An 18,225-nucleotide genomic window follows, 5' to 3' on the forward strand; every position below is an offset into this window, starting at 1 on the left:
GGAGTCAATCCTCCAATAGTGTAGAAATAGCGGTAGTGCAGCCGCCACACAGATCTGATCTCAGCTGATGGATGAAAACATTTATAGTGAGTTCAACATCATCATCCACTTCTGTGTTATTGTGCTGCAGTTGAAAACAAGCTCATATGGAAACTAGCTGAACCAGGATGATGTTCTACAATCACGCAGGATCAGGACATTACTAGGTTTGCTTTTGGTCTCGGTCTTGACTTGATCAGTCTTGTTTTGGTCTTGATACTTGCAGGACCCGTTACCGCGCGGAGCTCCCGTTACCGTGCGGAGCTCCCGTTACCGCGCGGAGCTCCCGTTACCGCGCGGAGCTCCCGTTACCGCGCGGAGCTCCCGTTACCGCGCGGAGCTCCCGTTACCGCGCGGAGCTCCCGTTACCGCGCGGAGCTCCCGTTACCGCGGAGACCAACAGTGTGGTTCATCAACACCTGGACCTCCCAGGCTCCTGGTCCTCTGCAGTGAATCCAGGTGTGTTACCTTTCTGCTGCAGAGCCAGCTGTCTCTTGGTCTCGATGTCCTGCAGGGTTGCAGCCAGGTTCCTGGGCAGACTTCCAGTGCTGCCGGCAAACAGCTGGGGGCTCTGTGGAGTCAGAGAGGACACAGCTGAGGACACAGCTGAGGACACAGCTGAGGACACAGCTGAGGACACGGCTGCTGATGGGCTGCAGAGGACCACACCTGCTGCAAAACACCACCAGCTCTCACCTTGGAGCGGCTGTTGCGTCCCAGCGTCGCGGTGGATCCAGACCTAAACTGATGAGGAACCGTGCCGCCGTCGCTGTCCAGTTTAGAGCGGAACACCTGAGGAAGAAAACAGGAGGTGATGATGCAGACGAAGACAAACCCATGTGATGACAGATGGAGCAGGTTGGGACGATGTGAGAAACTGATCCAGCATGAATGAGCTGCAGATCCTGCAGGAAAACAGACTGATGTTCTGACGATGATGCTGTTAATCAAGCACGGATCAATCAATTCTTTATCTCATCAAATAAAGAGACGGTTATTAGAAAAGATTTTCATCAAAGTATCAACGTTTATGATTTACAATTATGTCATTTTGTCCAAATATTGGGAATAGCTACAGCTACTAGAGCTATTGCGTGATCACTAAATAGTAAATAACCTCCGAAAGTGAAGCTGAACGTCTTTGATTTTATTTAGTGTTTTACTCAGAATCTATGGAGGCGGTGTACACAGATAAACTCGTAACGTTCTAGCTGAACTTGGTGTGGAGGGAAAAACGTCCCCGGCATGTAATAGAGTCTGGAACAAAACAAACACACACACACACACACACACACAGGAGATGCAGAGGAGCCGGGTGGAGTCATGGATTTTCAGAGCATCACGGGAGGAAACATGCAGACAGACAGAAGAGGAGGCTGTACCTGCAGACCAGGCCTGCGGCCCGACACACACCTGGCTGGAGGGCCGAGCGGGCCAGAACCGGCCATCAGCTCCTGGTACCAGTGCTCTAAATCTAACCTGGGGAGCCGGGGCTTACTGGACTCAGACTGGTGCTGGACAGAACACCAGCAGAGAAGGATAAGGGGAAGGAGAAAAGAAGAGATTAGAAAGCCCTGCCAGAGAGAGACGGGACAGAACCTTCTCATACACTTGGATCTAATTAAACTCAAATTGTGGGGAGGACCCCCCGGTGTTTTCTGATTCATCTAAAGCTTCAGGGTGGTAACTGGGCACCAGAATGCAGCAGTGCTATCAAAAGCAGTGCTTTTGTCTGCATAAAAAGATCTGTAGCATGAGAATTAATTCTTACGAGAGAAAAGTGCTATTATTATGAAGTTGTGATTTTGCTGCTGGCGTCATGTACAGGACTGTCTCAGAAAATTATATATTATAGAATATTGTGATAATAATATAATAATATAGAATATTGTGATTTTCTGTAATGCAATTACAAAAATGTCATACATTCTGGATTCATTACAAATCAACTGACATATTGCAAGCCTTTTATTATTTTAATATTGCTGATCATGGTTTACAGCTTAAGAAAACTCAAATATCCTACCTCAAAAATTAGAACATCTGGGAATCTTAATCTTAAACTGTAAACCATAATCAGCAATATTAAAATAATAAAAGGCTTGCAATATTTCAGTTGATTTGAAATGAATCCAGAATGTATGACATTTTCATTTTTTTAATTGCATTACAGAAAATAAAGAACTTTCTCACAATATTCTAATTTTCTGAGACAGTCGTGTATGTTGGCGTGTCTTCCCTCCTCAGGGGAATTTAGTTTTGTTTTGTTTAGTTAGTTTTCTTCATATTCAGACCTTGTTTTCATGCCGGTCCTTTAATCAATTTCCCTTCAAGGATTGATCTAGTATTTTGAACACTGCACCGCAGCTCACATGACGACTCTCAGCACCGTCATTGGTCAATGTTGACTGAGCTTCCACGCTTCCATGACGACCAGTTGGATGTTTTTCTCTTTTCTGTGCCATGTTGGCAGGAACTCATGCCACCCAACCCTGATACATATATATTTTTTTAAATACCGGTAGTAGGAAAATGGGTAAAATAAGCAGGTCTAAAACCGGACTGGGACACACCACCTTTAAATTTCCAATTTTGTACAATACCATTTTTACTGCTTGAGGTTTTTATCTGTTTTTTTTTTGTTTTTTTTTTCCCACAGCAGATGTAACAAAAGGTTTTCTTTCTCAATACTTAAAGTTGTTAAATGAAAGCAAAGAAAAGGACTGGAGAAGGAGAAGAGGAAGAACACACCTCCATAGACAGAGAGGGGGAGGAGCTATGCAGAAAGTAGGGGTAGGAGAAGGCGGGGTCTCCCGCTCCAGGCTGCAGGGGCTGGCGGAGCGGGGAGGTCGGGGAGGACTCCACCTTCGGCATCCCGAACATCAGGTTTACCTGTCCCACCGTCACGTACTCCTGCAGGAGACCCAGGTGGAGGTTTGAGGTGGGGAGAGGAAGAAACAGAGGTCAGAGAAAGGACGGGGGGGAACCGGCACCAAGGACAGACCCATACATGGAACCAGTAAACCCAGTACAGATCACCCCCCTGACAGGCTGAATACAGACGAATGTGATCGCTTCTTCTCTTCTTCCAGTGCAAACATGTAGATCCAACCCCAAAGCCTGATTTATGCTTCCCTGGCATGTCGCCCTGCAGCGCTGCAGCCAGCAGTGCCGAGCTTCCTTCATCTCCTTTATTCCTACTGAATAACGCAGAAGTTTATTGTTCCATCTGACGTGAAAACGATGAAGAACAAAAACTAGTAGGAAGGCCAATGCTATTGAGTGGACCAGTCACGTTTGCTGAGGTCCGTGTTGACATAGACATATATACGTAGATGCCCCATCGGGCGCTGCTGGGATATGTCAACGTCGCCGCCATATTGGATGTTCAAGACTGCGCTGTAAACTAATGCAGGTAAATGGATTTATTTTCATGAAGCGCCTTTCTACAAAGAAATGTACGCTTTACGCCTCATTTATTCATTCACACACGCACTTATATACTTGGGAAACAGTTAGACACCAAATATGATGTATACATTGTCCTTGATGTTATCAGACGGTTGGTACAGTTCTGAAAACAGGTCCACAGATGTTCCTGGGAGAGGGGAGGGCTAGTCGGGGCAGAGTCCCTTGTTTTCATTCCACCAGGGAGATTGTGACTGGAGCAGTGGGCCAAGCTGCCCTGTCAAGGTCAGATTATAGAATCAACAATTGTATTGAAAAGAAACAGGCAGACTCCAGTAAATTTACATCTGCCTTAAGTCTCTGGTTCCCCAATGGCGACTCCAAACAGACGAATTTGTGATCAATTCCCGCCAAGCCGAACTTCCAACTTCTCCAAGGTCTTATCCATCTTGCCAATGAGCTCAAAGACCGCCGCTAGCCTGCGATTCTGTTCACCGGCGGCGACAAGAATCGCATCCAGCTTGCGGTTTTGCTCTCCCAACGTTAAAGTCTGAGTGTTGGTAGTATTCATTCACACACGCACTAATATACTTGGGAAACAGTTAGGCACCAAATATAACATATTTTCTCATCAACAAAATATATTTTACATTTTTCAAATAACACAATAACATATCTGAACCATTTTTCAGACAATAGAATAACATTTGAACCATTTTTCAGACAATAACGATGAAAAATGAAATGAAAATGAAAAATGGTTCAAATATGTTATTTTGTTGCTTGAATTTTTTTTAATATGTTTATGTTCTTCCGGCTCTCGGCGAAGGCGGACGCTTTTCTGCTCCTCTCCCTCCCTATCTGCCCTGCTGCTGCTTTTGTCCTGTCTTGTCTTTCAGAGCCTCTCTTTTTCACTCCTCCAAAATTCTACAATCATGGAATTGATTAACTGGTCTCTCAGCACTGAATTGACCAAATCTTTGCGACGAGACGTCAGCGGACAAGGGAGCCCTCTTGCCCCGATGGGACATTTTTTGCCAGATACATGATGGACTCCTGGAAACATTGGAGGCCGTTATGTCGGCGATCCTGTCTGTCGAGGACGTTGAAGATGCCTTCATAATTGGATTTATGATAGCAGGATTTCTGCTAATTGGAGTGGGGGGATTGCAACATCCAATATGGCGGCGACGTTGACGTATCGCAGCAGCTGGCAAGAACACTCGATGTGGTGTCTACGCATATATGTCTATGCGTGTCGACCTGCTGCGTAGCAACATTTGGAGTATTTGTCAGGGTACGGTGTAGCCTGCGGCGCAGGGTTACTTGCTACGGCGCTGCTCTGGCACTGAAGCATAAACCAGGCTTGATGACACCAACACAGGACAGACAGAGCAGGGAACAGGAGGAACAGGAGGAACATCGCAGGGACGCAGCAGATAGAAGAATGAGCAGACACAGGAGGAGGAGACAGGAAGTGATGGACTCCTGAGGTGATGCTAACGCAGCGTCTAACGAGCTGCTGTTACCTTCTCTACAGCATAACAAATCAAACACGGTGTGAAGCCTAAAAGAGGACAAGTGCAGGCAGTTCATTCCTTTGCATTTCCAACGGTCCCTGGGAGGATGACAGAGTAACCCTGACCTGGCATTTGCGCTGGCATCAAACTCCCAATCCCACAGTGTTTTTTTTTTAGCCACCCGTTCCCGCCCGCAGCAAAGTTCAAACCGCCCACTCCCGCGAGGTTTGTGTTGGGTCCTGTGGGACCCGGCGGGACCCAATCCCAATGCAGCCCTCTACCACACAGCCCTGCCACCAAAGAGGAGGTTGTGAAACAAATCAACTGAGGCCTCTGGCTGAGGATCAGTGATGAGCCTAGGTGAGAAACGCTGGTTCTGCAGCAGTACATGACATGACAGGTTCATGCAGGAGCAGAGGAGCAGCTGGGAGCGTCATGCAGGCGTCATGCAGGCGTCATGCAGGCGTCATGCAGGCGTCATGCAGGCGTCATGCAGGCGTCATGCAGGCGTCATGCAGGCGTCATGCAGGCGTCATGCAAGCGTCATGCAGGCGTCATGCAGGCGTCAGTAGTGCTTCGTTAGTGCGGTTACCTCTGCAGGACTGTCAGGGTACAGCTGGCAGGGAGGGGAGGCGTGTGAGAAGGAAGGGGAGGCTCCACAGAGGGAGCGCTGAGGGGAGCGAACGTCCAACAACAGCTCCGCCTCTCCCATGTGGAGAACTTCCTGTTTCAACAGTTCGGGGAGGAGTGTTAGTGTCGACAGAGAACTGCTGGGACAGAAGAGCTCGGGACTTCCAGAAGAACAGAGTTAAATGAATGTCCTGAACAAGTCTCCAGTCAGCCGTCCTCCTCTGACGGAGCTTCTGAGCATCAGTAACAGGTTAGTGGCGTCTGACACTAATGAGCAAAGACTGAACCTAAAAGCACCACGGGTCGCTAGTTGCATCCAGATGTTTATCACCAGGAGTCTCAGTCATACAACAGAGTTGTTCTTGGTGCTCCACAGGGTTCTGGACTCGAGTTCCTACTTTTCTCTCTACACACACTTGGACTACCGTATTGGCCTGAATATAAGACAGTGTTTTTTGCATTGAAATCAGACTGAAAAAGTGGGGGTCGTCTTCCATTCGGGGTCTAGAAATTATACCCATTCACAACACTAGATGAGCCAGATATCTTTAAAGCTGAACTTAAGTCCCCAGGCCAGTGGGTGGAAGATCGGCAGGTTAACCAGCAGCTGAGGAGAAGTTATGATGCAAACTTCAAGATGTGTTGAAAAAAAATCAATTCATTTTTCTAAAGATCAATTTTTTTTTCATCATTACATTACAACTTTTTTAATTTTTGTGTTTATGCCCAAAAAAGGATGTTTTGTTGGACACCATTTTTTTGCCTTTAAATATGTTTAAAGGTATGAAAACATTAAAATGTTCAGTTATAATTGCATAATTGTCTATATTCCATTACTTTATATACTGTCTTGGGGTTACATTTGCATAAAATGCTAAAAACCAAATGATCAAAAATTAAAAACCGAAATAGACCGAAAATGGAAAAAATTAAAACGGAATTTGGGAAAAAATAAAACTGATTTCATCCGTCTCTGTTTCCTCCCTGGATCTGTTTGGTAATTTGATCCACACGATGTTTCTGAAAGCAGCTCTATCAGCATTCTGGGAGCTGATTGGTCCTTACAGCATCATTAGCTGCAATACTTGCTGTTGAATCTCAATATAACACTAGTATTAATATGTTGCAGAACTACAGTCATATAATTCATGCAACAGCTCAAAAAACTGTTTTAATAACACTAACCTAAATCGATATCGGAATCAAATTTAACCAAATCTTGATAATCGATTCTGAATCTTAAGAATCAAATCGATTCTGGACATTTGAACGATCCCCAGGCCTGCTACTAAGGATGTCCTTAAATGACCAACCGGCCTTCAGCTGGTCCAAAGACGCTGCAGCCAGAGTTTTGATGAGGATTAACTTCACTTCTTGTAAAATCTTAAAGGTTATAGCTGGATCAGGTGTCCTGAACCCTTCCTTAGGTCGTGCTCCTACGGGCCCAGACTGCTTGGGGACCTCCCATGATGCACTGGGCTCTTTCCCCCCTTCACTCTCTGGGACATGAGTCGGTGCGTCCGAAAGGACAAACTAAACAGTATATACTCAAAAAGTATACTTAAATTCGGCACACTTTTGAGTAAATATCAGTAGTATGCATTAATTCGGACGTACTACTCAGAGCCACACGGCACTTCCTGCTGTTGGGAGGAAAACGAAGCTCAAAGTCTCCAAAAACGATCATTTCTGAAAACTCCGGCCAAAGTGGAGATTTGCAAAAACTCCGTCTTCACGTTTGCTTGTAAACAGAGAAACGGACATTTAGGCTTCAGAACGTCACATTATGCCACAGAAACGTCACCACACTGCAAAAACTCAAAATCTTAACAAGAATATTTGTCTTATTTCTAGTTAAAATGTTTCATTTTTAGTCAAAAAAAATCTCATTACACTAAAAATGAGACATTTTAACTAGAAATAAGACAAATATTCCTGGTAAAATTTTGAGTTTTTGCAGTGCGACCTGTGTTTACAATTAGTTTGGTCCCCGTCAATATTTTCTTGTATTTTACTTGTTTTATATTCTAAAGTCACACTTAAAAGTAACTCCACTTCTCTGTCACTCCAAACGAAAGACTCTCGTTCATCTTGGAAGTAACTGGAAGTTACTCGTGTCATTTGTTGATGTTTTTTTCCAGGATTCTGATTGGCTAGCATGACTTTATCTTCTCGTTACACTGCCCCCTGTAGGTTTGGCTACTCATAGCACCTTAACAGCTATTTAAGCAGGTTCGTGTAAATGATGGTATTTTTCAAAACGTAGAGGGGGAAATATCAGTTTTTATAAATACCGGCTATGTGTAAACGTGGCCTCAGTTTCAGGAACTCACCTCCCTCATGGCAGTAGAAGACTTGGGGAAGCTCTTCCCTCCAGTCAGGCTGTGGTATCTCTTCTCCAGGGCCGTCAGTCTCTCCTTCTCCTGGAGAGCAGAAACAGAAACCGGTCTGAGCAGGGTTCTGGAGCTGGACTTCTCCCAGGTTGGCTTACACATTCTCCACAGTGTTTGCTGGACGGGAGTCCTGCAGACCTTTTGCAGCGTCTGCAGCGTGAGCGTCCGGTCTTTGGCCAGCCGTTCGCACTCCTGAGCCGCCTGCTGGCCCAGCTGGTTGGCCTGGTTCTCCAGAGCAGAGACCTTCTCCTGAAACACATACGAGTCCAACGGTCACCACAGGCCTGAGCACTTCCTCCTCACGTCTAATGAGCAGCAACACCTGAACACTAATCCCTCATTTTTCTGGGGTTACTTTCCAGAAAGAACCCGTGATAGGTGAAATCTGCGAGGTAGCAACCTTTTTTTTTTTTACAATTATTATACAAGGTTTCAAATTGCGGAGATCAGCCCCGCCCCACCGAGTAACTGGATTTGAACAGGAGAAAATGAAAAATGATTATGAAAAAAAATACAATAAGTACTAGGGGTGGGACTATACGGGTAACTCACGATTCAATACTGTGGCGATATGTGGCCCACGATAACCATAATATCACGATATTCAATATATTGTAAGAAATTTCATCAACGATATACAGGACTGTCTCAGAAAATTTGAATATTGTGATTTTCTGTAATGCAATTACAAAAACTAAAATGTCATACATTCTGGATTCATTAAAAATCAACTGAAATATTGCAAGCCTTTTATTATTTTAATATTGCTGATCATTGCTTACAGCTTAAGAAAACTCAAATATCCTATCTCAAAAAATTTTAATATTCTGGGAATCTTAAACTGTAAGTGTAAGCCATAATCAGCAATATTAAAATAATAAAAGGCTTGCAATATTTCAGTTGATTTGTAATGAATCCAGAATGTATGACATTTTTGTTTTTTTATTGCATTACAAGAAATAAAGAACTTTATCACAATATTCTAATTTTCTGAGACAGTCCTGTATCACGATATATGTGACTGAAAAAGAAAAAAATATCCATAAAAAGGAAAAGGTCTGTAGTTATGCATTTATTCAATGCCAAAACTTCACACAATGTACAAAGAAAGTGCATTTGTGTAGAGCCTCACTGCCTGCTAGGCGTGTAAATGTAAACACTGTACAGCTGGACTAATTAAAGTGCATGAACAATAGTGCTTTGACAACCGCGTAAATCCATTATGTGTGTTAATAAAATATCAATATTTGCCGCCAGTTTATCGATTATTTATTGCGACAGAGAGCGCAACAATATATTGAAATATCGATTTTTTTCCCCACCACTAATAAGTACAGTAGGAAAAAATTGTGACTGGTGTGTATTTCACTGCTCTTCTGATGCTGCTGCATCCTGACTCTGTAGCATCTTTTTCTTCTAAAGCCGCGGTGCAGGTGTGTTTTTTCCAGAGAAGAACATAGTTATGGATCGTTGTTGTCACTTTTTTTTCTTCTGGGAAAAAAGGTTCTTCTAAACCGACATGCCACCATGGATTATATCTGAGACTGTAATGAACGATTCATCAAAGGCTCCCGTTCTTGAGCTGCTGCTGAAGCTCATTGGCCGTTCTCAGCATTGTTGCTAAGCAACTAACGTTATTGACACAGGAAGTGAAGAAGCCGGGAGACTGTTTAGCCAATCAGAATGCAGAACACGATGCACAATGCAAATCCGTGAAGCAGCGAGACGTGAAAGGTGAACTACGTTACACAGTGCAAAAACTCAAAATCTTACCAGGAATATTTGTCTTATTTCTAGTTGAAATGTCTTATTTTTAGTCAAAAAATCTCATTACACAAGAGTGATCACCAGAAAAATAACTTATTATTGACAATTTTCACCTGTTTCAAGTAAATTTTCAATTGAAATAAGTAGAAAAATCTGCAAGTGGAAAAAGATTTATCTTCTCATTACAAGCAAAAAAATCTTGTTCCACTGGCAGATTTTGAAGTGAAATACGGTAGGTGAAAATTGTTGTTTTTTCCAGTGATGAGTCTTGTTTTAAGTGTAATGAGATTTTCTTTGACTAAAAATGAGACATTTTAACTAGAAATAAGACAAATATTCTTGTAAAGATTTTGAGTTTTAGCAGTGCAGCGAGGGCTTAGTGTAGTGGCCAGGTGTGGGGCCTCACCTTTCTCCGGGCGACGCTGCTCTGGTACTCTGCTCGCTCCTGCAGCAGCTGCTGGCTCATGGTCTCCCTCTCCTCCTCCAGGCTGCTCTCTCTCTCCAGCTGCTGGAACTCCTGGTCCTCGAACCTCTTAGTTCCCGCTTCCAGCGCCTCGCCGTCCTGCCAGAGCCACACAAGCCGTTATCAGAGTCATGGCTTTTCTGTCCTCACACACAAGCATCCCAGCTGCTCCGCTAACCAGACCGGGGGGCTTTTTCAGAGCTTTTATCTGCTTCCAATCTCCATCGTCTACTACACAACCATGCTTGGATGTCAACCGTACTTCACTGGCTCTGTAGGTTTTTACACCACAGAGCACGTCTGAAACGTGGAAACATGTGGCCATAGTAACGCAGCAGCAAAGGCAAGCGCTCCTCTCCCAAACAAACAGCTCACTCTTCCATTTAAATAGTTTCATATGGTCTGGGAATGCCAAAATGTTGCAAACTTCTGGCAACAGGTTGCAACTGCATTATCCTCGATAACAGTACAGAATATTCCAGTAAACCCTCAAACACTTATTTTAAATAATTTGTCCACAATTAATGCCTCACTATGTCAGAAACGAATTTTGCTTGCTGGCCTAACAGCAGAAAAAAAGATAATTGCAGTCAGATGGAAACCACCACACGCTTAACATCTCCCATTGGTGTTTGACTTTTCTTGATATTATCTACCTGGAATTATCTACAGCCCCAATCCATGATGCAAAACAACTAAATATTTTATTTTGGCATATGGCAGCAGATCAAATTAAAGCCAAACTTGAAAGATGTATTTAAAATTGATATAGACTACCTTGTTGCAGCTACAGTCCAGTTTTTTGATATTATGTTTTGCCTTTGTTTTATTTTTTTTGTTTATCTTTTTTTCTGTTTTCCTTATTAATTATTTTCATCGACTGCTGAGGTCCGAGGGCTGGGTTTGGAAGGGGGTGAAAATATGTGTATAATGTCTGTTTGACATAAATGCCACAGTTTATAATTCAAAAAAATGAAATATAAATAAAAACATTTGATCACAAAAAAATAAATAGTTTCACAAGCTTGTCTCTTTGAGACCAAACATAACGTCTATTTTCCTGTTTGTGAATGAGAAAGAAAGAAATGAGCACAAATGTCCACCCCGTGAGGACCCCTGAGGACCCGTTAGGGCCAGAAGGGGTCGTGTAGGTCTGGGGCCCGGCTGCTGAAACGGGCCCGGGGGACATGGAAGGTTTTCCACATTAGGCCTGTGTTAAAAAAAAATCGATTTTCCGATTCTAAATCGATTGTCATATTAATTCCTAAAAATCAATTCATATATCTAAACATCGATTTTTTTAAATTATTTTTTTTCATCATTACATTACCACTTTTGGTATTTATTTTTTTTATGCCCAAAAAAGGAATGTTTTGTTGGACACGAGAATAACTGGTGCCATGTTTTAGCCTTTAAATATGTTTAAAGGTATGAAAACATTAAAGTTTTCAGTTACAGTATAATTGCACAAATTGTCTATATTTCATTACTTTATATACCGTTTTGAGGTTAATTTGCATAAAATGCAAAAAACCAAATTCTCCAAAATTAAAAACCGAAAAAGACAGAAAATGGAAAAAATAAAAAACGGAATGTGGGAAAAAATAAAACCAATTTCCTCCGTCTCTGTTTCCTCCCTGGATCTGTCTGATAATTCTGACCCACACGATGTTTCTGAAAGCAGTTCTATCAGCATTCTGGGAGCTGATTGGTCCTTACAGCATCATTAGCTGCAATACTTGCTGTTGAATCTCAATATAATACTAGTATTAATATGTTGCAGAACTACAGTCATATCATTCATGCAACAGCTCAGAAAACAGTTTTAATAACACTAACCCAAATTGATATCGGAATCGAATCGGATTGAATCAAATCTTGATAATCAATTCTGAATGTTAAGAATCGGAATCGAATCTTGACATTTGAGTCGATCCCCAGCTCTATTCCGTAACTTCTTCCGTCCCCCCTGCTGCTTGTTTGTCGCTCCGCTGCACAGCAGGAGGCAGAGCAGCGTCTGAGTCTCGGAGCTCTTCACAGACTCGGCAGCTCCAGACAGCTTTGAATGCCAACGGGCTGAGAAGCAGCCTGGCACTGACCCAGTTTCAAGAGAGGTCCAAATATCCAGAGTCTGAACACTAAAACTAACAACTGATTGTTTTATCTGATGGTTTGTTTAGCTCTGGCGTCCACTGGACTCTCCAAATGTTTACTGAAATCATTGCTTTTGCATGCAGCCATCGCGATTTCCACCATGATTACTTATCTAAAAAATAAATTAAAAAGAAAATCAGGTGGGCAATCTCGAGTTATTTATTATTATTATTTTCATAATCCACTAGGTATGGTGGATTATGAAATATACATACATTGTACACTATACAATGTACAGTTTAGTACATTGTTTAGTGTTGTACTATACTGCACTTAATCGTTCTATGTCGAATTGTCTTGTATATTGTTTTTTTTTTTTGTTTTTGACCACAGACTGCCACAGATGCAAATAAAATTTCCGAAAGGCCAATAAATTTAAACTAACTAACTAAGTACCCCCTTATCCCCTCCACTAGGTCTGCAGCCGGTTGCAGGTCCAGTATCAGCAGACGTTCTGTCAGTCTGATGGAACATTCAGGTGGGTGCTAACGCAATGCTGCCCAAATTGAACATTTTTAAATTCCACATGCTGCGCTGTGACGACATCTCGGCTCGTCCAATAGGAGAGTAGGTGGTGAAGGCTCTGCGCCGAGTCAGTATTATAGTACAAAAGTTTAATTGCTAAGTTAATTTCTATGTGAAGTAACATCCCACGTGTTATAGGCATGAAAATAAAAAAAATGAAAAAATGGCCAACAGGTATTTGTGTATTTCTACGTCTTACTGAATCGATATCGAAGCATTTTAATCAATATCGAATCGAAATCGAATGGAATGGTGAGGTTCTTAACAACACCCAGCCCTATCTAACTCCCACAGTCTCTCTCTTCTCCTCCTGTAGGTCCCACCGCAGTGACGCTGGTTCCTGCACCGCGGTTGGTTGACCTCGCTGGCTTCACCATCATCAGACGACCTGGTGGAATCATGACCAGTCTAGTCTCCCTCTGCCGCTTCTACTGTCGTGGTCTTTCTAAGTGTCTTTTCTTGCAAAGGCGCGGCCCGTCCTTACGGCAGCCAGTTGCAAGTAATGCTAACACTAATATGTTTAAAGCAGCACAATGTAACTTTCAGCTTTTGTTGAGTTTGGTGGCTCCTTTGGACAAAAGCGGTAGTGCTTTACCAGAAAGAACTACATTTCCCATGAGCACCAGCGCGTACTGCCGGAAAACTCCTGTCCCGTCGCTGCATTTGTTTTGATGAGAGAAGACGGGACGGACTATCAAAACTACTTTTCTGTTTCACCAAGTGAACAGACGGCACGCAAAAAAAAAAGATGTTAAACTGCTGGAAAGGAACTGGAATTTAGCGGGATACCTTAAACAAGGAAGCCAGGGAGCGGTATATGGAGAAAATAATGATTATTAACGGGTTGGGTCCATATGAAATCCCTATCAAAGAGTGGAGCTCCGATGAGGATTTACTGCCGCAGTTCTGCAGAACCACCGTCTCTGGCTAGAGTGTTTAGGAGTGTTTGGCACCTGATTTGGTAAATGTTTGACTCGCCATGTGTTTCAATAAATTTGTATAATAGTACAACATACAGTACATGTTTTGTATCACTCTTACTTCTCTTTTCTTTTTTTTGACTGCTATGCTGAAGAGGCTCCGAGGCGTGAGCAATATTTTTGTTTTCCTCGTGAGATTATTTTTTTCCTCTGCAGCTACAAATCAAAAAGTTAATATTTTTTCCTCAACAAAATTAATCGCACCGCAGAGAGCTGGCAAGCAACTGCGTTTAGCTGGAGAAGTGGGGAATAAAACCCGTTTGAATGACCCGACCCCGGTCTGTGAGTGTTTGTTTGTGGTTTAATAAACCTGTGTTTTGATCCGACGCCCGTCTGTGTGCGTGTTTGTTTGTTTACTGAGGAACGTTATGTTTGGTCGTTACAGCCGCGATCCAACCGAGCCGACGACTCTTTCACTCTTTTACTCTGTTATATCAGATACTCGGCCTCCGTGGTTCTTCCTCCAAGCAGGAAAGCGGTGAAAAGTTAAACCATTAGCGATCTTTTCCCCACGTCTGTTGTGTCGAGCTGCTGCAGCCACAACACAGCAACGGGTTACCAGCTTCTGCGTAGCTGCGCTCCACGTCCCGCCCATTTTCGTCTCGACTACGAATCGGGAAGGAGGGAGAAATGACGTATGCCGTAAAGCAGTCAAAGCCGTAAAAAGGTGTAGTTTTTTAGTGTGGCAGGGTTCCTACCATGCTCCTCAAAGTTACATAGTGCCAGTGAAGGCGATACAGACCCCTCAGACCATGACAGAGGTACATTAAACCTGTTGGAAGTTGATGTACCATCACAATGACTCTGGAAATATGATATTAAGGTGGAAAAGTTACATAGTGCTGCTTTAATTCCTGATTAACAAAAGTATCAAAATATGCAGCCAATGAATGAACAACTAATCTGTTCAGATTCTTGGTTAATTGATTAGTGAGCAGTTATATGAGCGAAGCAGGACACAGCGGTGAGGCGTGAAAGCGGAGCAGCGGGGAACATCACATGATCTGAACTGGACCAGAATTCACCACCAGCAGCCAGATGTGCTGTTGATGTGACTGCTCTGGAGTGAGTGGCAACATCCCTGGAGCACGTCTAAACATCTGACTACAAGGACGTGTGTGAGACACACCAGTCTAGGATCAACATCTTAACTACAGAAAAACCATCAACTGCACACATGATTGGTTCATACACACGTTCATGAAGAACTGGGAGTTACATAAGTCAGCTTTGGAAGGGTCATGGAGGCTGCTGGCTACAGATGGAGGGTCAGAGGGTGGAGGGGCTTCCTGGACCGAACACCCACCCGTTTGAGCTGCTCCTGCAGCTGCTCCCGCAGGGACTCGGGGCAGTTGTGGAGCTGGTTCTTCAGCTCAGCAAAGCCCTCCTGGAGTCTCTGCAGGGCCCGGCGCTCGGCCTCAACATGGGCCCTCTCCTAAAAGACATGACACACACCCACAGAGGATGGATGGATGGGTGGAGAGGAAGAGGGGAGGTTAACACACTCCTGAAAATCACCACACAAGAGCGTCAACAACTGACCATGTATCTCAATGTGAGGGAGACCTGAGACGAGTCCCAAAGACCTGGACATCCTGGTGACGGGTTCAACCAGACCACACTTAAAAGGACGGGGGACACTCCGTAAACCCGTCTGAGGGGGCTCAGAGAGGTACCATTCATGGAATCCATTCAAGACCAGCTCCAGCCGGGTGGCAAGGACTGTCAGGGTCCAACGGGTCACACGTGAGACGAGGAGCAACAGCAGCAGACACCAGATCCAGAAAACTCTAACTTTGAAAATGTTTCTGACGTTAGGACAACACTACGGAAGAGTATCAGGGCCATGCAGGAGAAAAAATATTTGAGGGGAAGATTTGTTTTTATTGTGCACTTCGAGAAAAAAGTCAAAATTTCATGAATAAAGTCGAAATAAAGTCGAAATTTCGTGAATAAATCGAAATTTCGTAAATAGTCAAAATTTCATGAATAAAGTCAAAATTTCATGAATAAAGTCGAAATTTCGTAAATAAAGTCGAAATTTCGTGAATAAAGTCGAAATTTCGTGAATAAATCGAAATTTCGTAAATAGTCGAAATTTCATGAATAAAGTCAAAATTTCATGAATAAAGTCGAAATTTCGTAAATAAAGACGAAATTTCGTGAATAAAGTCGAAATAAAGTCGAAATTTCGTGAAAAAAAGTCGACATTTCGTAAATAAAGTCAAAATTGCATAAATAAAGTCAATATTTCGTAAATAAAGTCAAAATTTCGTGAATAAAGTCGAAATTTCAAGAATAAAGTTGAAATACATTGACTTTTTTCTCGAAATTGTACTTCAAGATTATTCTCAACATTTCAACTTTTTTCTCGAAATTGTACTTCAACATTATTCTCGACATTTTTCTTGAAGTGCATAATGAAAAAAATGTTTTCCTTCTCTAAAATATTCTTTTTATTTTTCTCCTGCCTGGCCTTAATACTCTTCCGTACAACACAGACGCTGCTTACAGCATCTATAATGTAAGTGGTGAAGTTATTAGTAGAGCTTAACTGAACTGCTGTATTTGTGTGATCCAGTTATCTTATTTATACTTTGGTTCCTCCCTGAGGACGGCTCCTCCAGCTCTGGAGGCTGAGCTCCTGTCTTGGGCGCCCCCCGGTGGCTGCAGGGCGTCGGTGCACGAGGACGGTCTGGGCGGAACCGGTCAGACCACGTCAGCATCCACCCGGAGACCGTGAACAGCAAGATCTCTCTGCAGAGAACCTGCTTGTGGATTCCCCTTCCCCACCTGGAGGACTGGTGGGACCGGTGGGACCGGCGGGACTGGTGGGCCCGGTGGGACCGGCAGACCAGCAGGTGGAAGGCAGCTCTTTGGTCAGTGGCTCAGCAGAAGCAGGCGGGCGGCGTTAATACAGTTACAGGCGTTATAAGAGGGAGGGCTGCAGGAAGAGTCGGAGCCAGAGGGACGAGGTGGACACATGCACGAGGGAGGTCTCCCGGAGGAACGTTACCGTCATCTGGTCTCTTTAAGGAAAACATTAAACATTTCCTTTCACCCCTGCGGACAGGCCGAGCACAAGATGTCTTTGTATCGGACCCATTCCTTTCATTTGTTAAGCTCCACCCATTTCCACATTTCAGGTGGACAACACGGCACCAAACTTAAAAAGGTGGAGGAATCAAGGCGACGCTGATCCAAAAGGGTCAAGTGATGACGGTTGAGTCCACAAGCAACGTCCACAGAAGTGTGATACCGTATTGGCCCGAATATCAGACGACCCTGATTATAAGACGACCCCCTCTTTTTCAAGACTCAAGTTTGAAAAAATACTTTTTAAACACCAAATTCAATTTCTATACAGAAAATAATTACAGTACATCTGAAACAAATGATTATAACAATATATTCGAGAGAAAAAGCACGTTATTTTGCCTCATTCAAATCATCATCTTGAAGTTTGCATCATAACTTCTCCTCAGCTGACGGTTAACCTGCTGATCTTCAACCCACTTTTCTCAAGGTTGTCGCTACCTTTCTCCATTTTCTGTTATCTCTTCTCTTATTTTCTTACCCCTATTTTTTTATTTTTCTTCTTCGTGCTACCACTATTTTTTATTTGGCCTGAAGAGTTAAGTTCAGTACCGTATTGGCCCGAATATAAGACGACCCTGATTATAAGACGACCCCCTCTTTTTCAAGACTTAAGTTTAAAAAAATACTTTTTGAACACCAAATTCAATTTTTATACAGAAAATAATTACTGTACATCTGAAACAAATGATTATAACAACATATTCAAGAGAAAAAGCATGTTATTTTGCCTCATTCAAATCATCATCTTGAAGTTTGTATCATAACTTCTCCTCAGCTGCCGGTTTACCTGCCGATCTTCCACCCTCTTTTCTCCAGGTTGTCGCTGCGTTTCTCCATTTTTTGTTATCTGTTCTCTTATTTTGTTCTCTTTTCTTTCTTATTACTGCTATTTTTTATTTTTCTTCTTCGTGACAGGGGTTCGTTTTGGCCTGGGGAGTTAAGTTCAGCACTCGCATTAAAGATATCTGGCGCCATCTAGCGTTGTGAATGGGTGTAATGTCTAGACCCCGAATGCAAGACGACCCCTACTTTTTCAGTCTTATTTCAATGCAAAAAAACTGTCTTATATTCGGGCCAATACGGTACTTGAGACACCTCCAGACATGTCTGCGGGAAGGATGGGACCAACAGTTGCGACTAGCTCAGCGCCAGAGTATTCTCAGGAGGAGGACGTTCAGGGAGCTTCCTTTTTGTGGACCCACCCACTCTGGACCGTGTTGTCTGAAATGTTAACATGGGTGTAAAGT

The 18,225-nt window shown here is 43.2% G+C and overlaps 1 protein-coding gene across 13 annotated transcripts in view; it reads right to left on the bottom strand.

Annotated features, from left to right (window-relative positions):
- phldb1b (pleckstrin homology-like domain, family B, member 1b) overlaps window positions 1-18,225 on the bottom strand; it is a 139,230-nt gene that overhangs the window by 19,368 nt on the left and 101,637 nt on the right. For 7 of the 13 annotated variants that reach the window (XM_061718721.1, XM_061718726.1, XM_061718725.1 and 4 more), the window contains 9 exons: window positions 15,186-15,314; window positions 10,164-10,319; window positions 8,129-8,239; window positions 7,931-8,020; window positions 5,560-5,691; window positions 2,791-2,952; window positions 1,422-1,553; window positions 736-831; window positions 508-610 (listed from right to left, as the gene is read on the bottom strand). In XM_061718721.1, coding sequence (XP_061574705.1) covers window positions 508-610; window positions 736-831; window positions 1,422-1,553; window positions 2,791-2,952; window positions 5,560-5,691; window positions 7,931-8,020; window positions 8,129-8,239; window positions 10,164-10,319; window positions 15,186-15,314 — 1,111 coding nt within the window. The remainder of the gene's footprint in view (window positions 1-507; window positions 611-735; window positions 832-1,421; window positions 1,554-2,790; window positions 2,953-5,559; window positions 5,692-7,930; window positions 8,021-8,128; window positions 8,240-10,163; window positions 10,320-15,185; window positions 15,315-18,225) is intronic. The other 6 variants (XM_061718730.1, XM_061718727.1, XM_061718729.1 and 3 more) reach the window with 4 other exon arrangements.

The sequence above is a fragment of the Cololabis saira genome, chromosome 4 (genome assembly GCF_033807715.1).
Source record: "Cololabis saira isolate AMF1-May2022 chromosome 4, fColSai1.1, whole genome shotgun sequence".
Lineage (NCBI taxonomy): Eukaryota > Metazoa > Chordata > Actinopteri > Beloniformes > Belonidae > Cololabis > Cololabis saira.